This window comes from Zalophus californianus, chromosome 6 (assembly GCF_009762305.2).
Source record: "Zalophus californianus isolate mZalCal1 chromosome 6, mZalCal1.pri.v2, whole genome shotgun sequence".
Lineage (NCBI taxonomy): Eukaryota > Metazoa > Chordata > Mammalia > Carnivora > Otariidae > Zalophus > Zalophus californianus.
The window spans coordinates 2,950,315-2,957,426 of NC_045600.1; the positions used below are offsets into that span (position 1 = coordinate 2,950,315).

Below are 7,112 nucleotides of genomic sequence, written 5' to 3' on the forward strand. Positions count from 1 at the left end.
TAAAATGTCATTTAAATGAGATGTTAAGGGGAGCCTGGGGGGCGCCTGGCAGGTCATGATCTTGGGGTCCTGGAACTGAGCCCCACTTTGGGCTCCCTGTTCAGCGGGGAGTCTGCTTCTCCCTCTCCCCATGCCCCAAGCCCCCACTCTCCCTTCGGGCACGCATGCACACTCGCTCGCTCTCTCAAATAAATCTTAAAAATAAATGACATTTTAATGTCATTCTAAAATATTTCTCTCAAACATTTTGGAAGAACACTATCACCTTAAACCAACTTTAAAAAAAAAATCGACAAGGGGGAAGGGGGGGCTGGCTGGCTCACCTGTGGGGCATGTGACTCCTGACCTCCACGTTTTAAGTTCGAGCCCCATGTTGGATATAGAGATTACTTAAAAATAAAATCTCTGGGGGCGGGGGCGCCGGAGTGGCTCAGTTAGTTAAGCTGCTGCCTTCGGCTCGGGTCATGTTCCCAGGGTCCTGGGATTGAGCCCCACATCGGGCTCCCTGCTCAGCAGGAAGCCTGCTTCTCCCTCTCCCACTCCCCCTGCTTGTGTTCCCTCTCTCACTGTCTCTCTCTCTCTGTCAAATAAATAAATAATCTAAAAATAAGTCAAAAAATAAAATCTTTAAAAAAATACATAAATAATAAAAATCAACACAGAAACAACGAAACTCAACTAGACATTAGATACAATGTATTAATAAAACATTCAAAACACAAAACAGAAGAAACTGTTATATTGCAACTATAACCCTATCATTTCTAGGGTCACAAATACTTTCTCGACAATTGCTATTTAAAGCTGCGGGAAGAATTAACTCCTTCCAAATCACTGAATCAGTATTCAATCCCCAATCTCTACCATTATTCAGACTTCTACTACATTGCTACAGATTTCCTCTCCCACAAAGTGATTTCAAGTTCTGTTTTTAATATAAATACAAACTTACACACACCTTAGCAAAGATCACTGTTTTCCATTAGAGTAGGGGACATATAGAAGCCTATTTCTTTTTACATGATGCACGGAACCTCTGAAGAAAGATTCAGAAAAAAGTGAGGGCTAAACCATAAATTGATTACAACAATCTATGTATCAGAGAAGAAAATATAAAAAGACAACCTAGGAGAAAATACAGTAACTTGGATAGAACTTTGATGTTTCATCTCCAAAGATTTAAGATGTTTTTCAACTGAACTGCCCCACAGAACCTTATAATACCAAGGAAAATGACTTTCTAAAACCCTAAATTTCTACGGTACAAGTTAACACTGATTTGATTTGATTTTATATATATATTTTTTAATATTTTATTTATTCATTTGACACAGAGAGAGAGATAGCGAGAGCAGGAACACAAGCAGGGGGAGTGGCAGAGGGAGAAGCAGGCTTCCCTCCGAGCAGGGAGCCCGATGCGGGGCTCCATCCCAGGACCCTGGGATCATGACCTGAGCCAAAGGCAGACGCTTAACAACTGAGCCACCCAGGCGCCCGATTTTATTTTATTTTTTTAAGATTTTATTTACTTGAGAGAAAGAGAGCACGAGCAGGGAGCCCGCTGTGGGCACTCAATCCCAAGACCATGAAATCATGTCTCGAGCCAAAGTCAGATGCTTAACCGACTGAGATACCCAGGCGCCCCTTAACACTGATTTTTAAAACAACTATGTTCTGGTCAGTCTCAACCAGCTAACCTCTGAATCACAGTCACCATCCGTGGAAGGGAGTACTGTGGTAGAGCCCCACCTTGAAAGCATTAACTCTCAAAGACAAGAACCTCAAAGTTTAGAGCAAAAACTCCCTGACTCAGAACCTAGTTAATGTGTACCTCCCCTGGCCCAGGGAGGGACTCAAGGTGTCTTTACACTATCTAGAAACTTGATCTAAAGAGATTTACCTATGCTCTCTGGTCCTCAGTATTCTTTTCTGCTACATAAGGTTTTGGACTCCTCCATCTTCCGGGAAAGGGTATATAACTAAACTGTAGCAAGTTCATGTGACCTAAGAGCAATCATCTTCAAATATCTCAGGGCATGACTTATGTTCAAATCAACGGCTTCATTATAATCCAGTCTTCCCTATGAGTAAAGCAGGTGACGCAAGGACCACTATTTGGCAACTTAAATTACATGGATGATAATCAGAATAAGGAGAGCAGAAAATGTTTACTTAGGACTCTGTGTGCCAGGCACTGTGCTAGGCATTTTACATGTATAAATTAAGATATTCTATTATCTGTTTTACAGATGAAGACAAAAGGGAAGTAATTTGCAACACACACAGCTGGCAGGAGGCACTGCCAGGACCCCAATCCAAGTTTGAGGATTTTCAGAGCCCAGGCTCTCTCAATCTACTCTACACTGCTTCTGAAAGAAACATGAAATTACAAAGAAGGGGACACCTGGGTGGCACAGTCAGTTAAGGCTCCAACTGTTGGTTTTGGCTCAGGTAGTGATCTCAGGGTCCTTGGGCTCCACGCTCAGCGGGCAGTCGCCTTCTCTCCCTCCCCCTCTGCCCCTCCCCCCGCTCTTGCACTTGTGCTCTCTCTCTTTCAAATAAATATCTTAAAAAAAAAACATTACAAAGAGGACTATAACTGACATAATCATGGACTATTAGTGATGCAAACAACCCCTGATTTATGGCAGAGGAAACTGAGGTTTCTGGAAATAAAATGACCAGCTCCACCTTTAGCACCTGCTTAGTCACAGAGCTAGGGCATTCAATCTCCAGACAACCAGTTCTAAGTGTCTCCTTACCACACTACTTGACAAAGTTGATCTCACCTGATTTATCATTACCCTAACCTCTCATGGTTGGGTGAACACGGCCTCAAAGTGTGTTTAAATCATAAAACATTCACCATAACTTACCAATTTTAGAGTATTCATAAAATTTATTTTTACAATGAAACTGAAGCATAGAAAATGTGTTCAAAGAGGAACACAGAACCACCAGTAAAAAGAAATGAAAAGCAGGTCAAGACCCTCTGTTTAGTAAAATTATTCCACATTAAAGCAGAACACATTTTACTAATAGAAATCAACTCTGAAGTGACAGTTGAGTCAATGACAACCCAAATTTTCAAATCTCATTAAGCTGGATTCAATGTTCCAAATATAGGTTGCTTTTTTAAAGGACCATTATCTCAAAGATATTTACCATTAACAATTTCCTCTTCTGTAAGTCTCAATTTTAGTATCAGTAAACTGTGATACTGAAAACCAACCCAAGATAAAAGTTGACATAATAACCCATGCTTCAGAAAACAAAGAACTTGAGTCAACCTTAACATCCTGTCACTGTGTTTCTCCAGCTAGAAGACAACAAAGAGGAAGAGTACCAAACAATGATAGAAATATATAGGCTATAAAAATATAAAGGTATCTATCTATGTATATAGACTATAATTCCTTCCTTTGCATGCTTACTGGTAAGATCATGGAAACATTCACATCTTTATATAGAAAAACACTACTCATTTCAAATTAAATTATGCTTTGCAAGTGCAGGAAATAACTAAAACGGAGGTAGGACAAAATAAGCATTCCTCCCTCTTACTCTATTCTATGATTACTAAATTCTGAAAGAAACCAATGACAACTCAGCATACGCTACAGCATGGGGTGTGGAAAGACAGTCTGGACACCACACCTGGGAACAAAGCCTAAGTTAAAGATGTAGAACTACATTCTGGTCTTTGTTTTTAAAACTAATTGATAAAACTTTTCCTATCGTTTTAATTGCCAAGTTACACCACAGTCCACAAATCTAGTCTGGGTCTTCATCTGATTAGAAGAACTGAATCAGCATTTTAGGGTTACAGTGCTCCACCCATTTCATTCACTATCTGTAAGGAATGACAGAAGTGGATCTTCCTTGGACTATACAGGGAATGTCAGGTGTTCCTAGCTTCAACCCTTTGCTTTTAAAGCTAAATAAGGTCAAGTGGGGATCCCAAGGATAAATAAAATCTGACTTTAAAAAAAATTAAAATCAACTTCTTCCAGTCACACATCTTTACCAGAGATGTTTTTTTGAAAAAAGAAAGGAAAAAAGGCTTCCTGAGGAGTTTCGCATTCACGTGTTCAAATTCTGGCTTAAAAAAAAAAAAATGCATTCAAACCTCAGGCCGGGAGAAGCAAGAAGCACTAACCATCGCAATTTCAAGTCCCGTATCATTCCTATAACCTGTCCTCAAAGAAAGAACCTTTCAGCCTAAAGACCCAAAAAAAATTTTTCTCGCCATGAATCAAACATGCTGTACCATTTCCGTTCCGAAATGGAAGTCTCCTCTCCCTCAGATGTTAAGTTCTATATAAGAGCACACCTAGAAAAAATAAAAAAAAAACCACTAGGAAACAATGAGTTCCCACAATTTTCAGACATACCTATGAATGTGTCCCACTGCTCAAACTGGCAAAACGGGGCTTAAAATTATCTATCGGTTAGATTCCTTTCCAGATTAAAACAACACAAAACAGGAAACTTATAAATATTAGTACCAAACCCCAATCAACTGGCAGTAAGACTATGCAAAACATTTACGATGTTTTACTTTTTAGAATGGCAGCTCTCTAGTATTTTTACGGTTGTATCTATTCCATCAAAAATACAAGGGCAGCTCAAAATATGTTCCTACTACATCTGCTGTTTCCAAGAGAACAAACCCAAATAAGTCATTACTAACAATGCAGAGGTAGACGTCCATATTTAGAAGAACGTCAGAAATCTAATTCCTGTCGCTGCCATCAAATACGCCCTTTTCCTTCGTCACATCCAAAGTATTTAAGTAAAGCTTTCGAAATTAACGTTAACTAAAACGTACTAAAAATCGACCAACTTACCAAAACTAAAAGATCTATGCAAGTTGGTTTTTTTTTTTTAATATGTGTGGGAAACTTGGTGACAACCTTTGCTTTATGTTCTGTACATTAAAACAAAGATGTACTTGACCTACAAAATGAAGATAGGGTCAACTGTAACCAAAAAACAGTATGCTTCCCCTGGTGGCCAACCCGGGAACGGAGAAGGCACGCATACGAGAGAGAAAGCCTGGTCTCCGGCTCCTATCCTGTCACTCCGGCAAACGAGAAGTCTCTACCGAAAAAGGAAGATGTGGGGGAAGGGGAAACTATCAAAAAGACCAACACAAATTTAAAAGGAACACAAACCTGGGTATTATACTACATAAATTTAAGAGATCTAAATCAACAGACTAAAATTTAGAAGGCCAATATGGGCAAGGTCATTTATTTCCAGAGTGCCCCAAAGCTCACTCAGGGATCCCTGTGTATTTTCACTTCAAAGAACACCCAGAGTTTAGTACCTTAATAACAGCTTAAGAGCAATCTCCTTTTTCAAGGACTAGATCCTTGCAATTTTCTGCAGTCTTGTTTCCAAGGAAAAGCATTTATGCATTTATTTTCTCAAATAAACTAGTGGTATAACCCACATAGATACCTTCCAGCTCCAAAGCCCTCCAACCAGAAAGCCTGTTAACAACTCCAGTTCTGCAGAATTCTCTTTTGAATTTTATTTCTGAAATAAAACCCGTATCCTTTCAAACATCTTCTATGCCAACAATCTTTAAAGAACAGTCTCCTACGGAGACCGGCTAGAGTCTCACGCATTAAAATCTGACGAATTCCTTTGTCTGATTAGATTTTTTTCTGGTACCACTTTAAATTTGCTTCCACGCAGACTAGCAGCAAGGAAAGTAAATGTTCCATTCTAGGCTGTAGGGATTTCTCGGAGGTGGAAATCATTCCTTAGGCTAAAGCCTCTGAAGGTTCTATTCTTTCACAACCCCTTCCTTCAAGGAAAACAAAACAAAACAAAAAAGGAAACACACGGACATTTACAAATAGGTCCTAAAATCAAACTGCCACGAGCAAGCCTCTCTTCCCCAGGCAGGCGCCCTCTGGGAAGCACACTTCTTAACTGATTTTGGGGGGGTCGCTTTTCTACTCCCCCTCGGGCTGGGAGGGGAGTCGGGGGCGAGCAGAAGCCCGGGGGGCCGGCAGGAGGAGGGAAGGGCAAGCGCTGCGACATTTGGCAGGACAGAGACGGGTGCGAGGACGTCCCAAGTCCAGGGCGCTCGCAGCACGCTAACTCTCCGGCGCTGCCACCGCGACCCCCCGGCCAGGGAGCAGCCGGCCCGGCAGCCCGGGCCCGCGGGAGCCTCCAGGCCAGGTGCGGCCGCGCCGACGCCGCCCCCCCCCCCTCCCCGGGGGCTCAGCGGGCCCGCGGCAGCGACCCGACCCCGGGCGGCTTGGGCCTCCCTCCCCGGGATGCCGAGGCGCGCGGGCGGACCACGCTCGGGTGTGTGTTTCCCTCCTGGTTCTCGCCCTGCTGTTCTCCCCGCGGACTGCAGGGCGAACACACACAAAAAGAAAAGTTGTCCGAGGGCCCCCGCCCCCTCGGGTCGCGGGGCGCCGGGCCGCTACTCACCGGGGTCGAAGTCGGGCACCACCGCCTGGTACTGGGGTCCGACCCGCATGCCGCCGCCACCTGCGGGGAAGCAGAGCACGGCGGTCAGCGCGGGCGGGCGGGCGCGGGGGCGGCGCGGGGCGGCTGCCACCTACCGTGCTCCTCGTCGCTGGACGAGCCCGAGCTGCCTTCCTCCCAGGAGTTGCTGCTGCTGTTACCATTGGGCGCCGCCGCCGCCAAACTTTTATTCTGCCCATTATTGGGGGCGGCGGCGGCCGAGGCGGCGGCCGAGGCGGAGGCGGAGGCGGCGGCGGCGGCGGCCGAGGCGGAGGCGGAGGCGGAGGCGGCCGAAGCGGAGGCGGCCGAGGCGGCAGCGGCCGAGGCGGCCGCGCTAGCCGCGTTGTTCCTCCCTCTCCGCTTCCCTGAGACCTCGGGGCCCTTCTCCACCATGGCCGGCATCGGCGGGGGCCGGGGCCGGGCGAAAGTGGCGGGGCCCCGCGGCTCCTGGGGAGGGGGCGCCGGGCCTGGGGGGGGGGGAGGGAGCGCGGGCGGGCGCGGGGCTGGGCGGGCGCGGTGGAAGCCGGCGGGCGCGAGTCGGGGCTGGGGGTGGCCTGGCGGGCGGAGAGCGGCGCCGCTTCAAGCCCCCAGCGCCGAGCCGAGCGCAACTTTCGCTCTCA

General features: G+C 45.7%; 1 protein-coding gene across 3 annotated transcripts in view; it reads right to left on the reverse strand.

Annotated features, from left to right (window-relative positions):
• Positions 1 to 7,112, reverse strand: part of RCOR1 (REST corepressor 1) — a 124,040-nt gene extending 116,928 nt beyond the window's left edge. The window contains exons 1-2 of one of the 3 annotated variants that reach the window (XM_027570542.2): positions 6,591 to 7,112; positions 6,457 to 6,516 (exon numbers count right to left, since the gene is read on the reverse strand). In XM_027570542.2, coding sequence (XP_027426343.1) covers positions 6,457 to 6,516; positions 6,591 to 6,894 — 364 coding nt within the window. In that variant the 5' untranslated portion in view covers positions 6,895 to 7,112. The remainder of the gene's footprint in view (positions 1 to 6,456; positions 6,517 to 6,590) is intronic. The other 2 variants (XM_027570541.2, XM_027570540.2) reach the window with 2 other exon arrangements.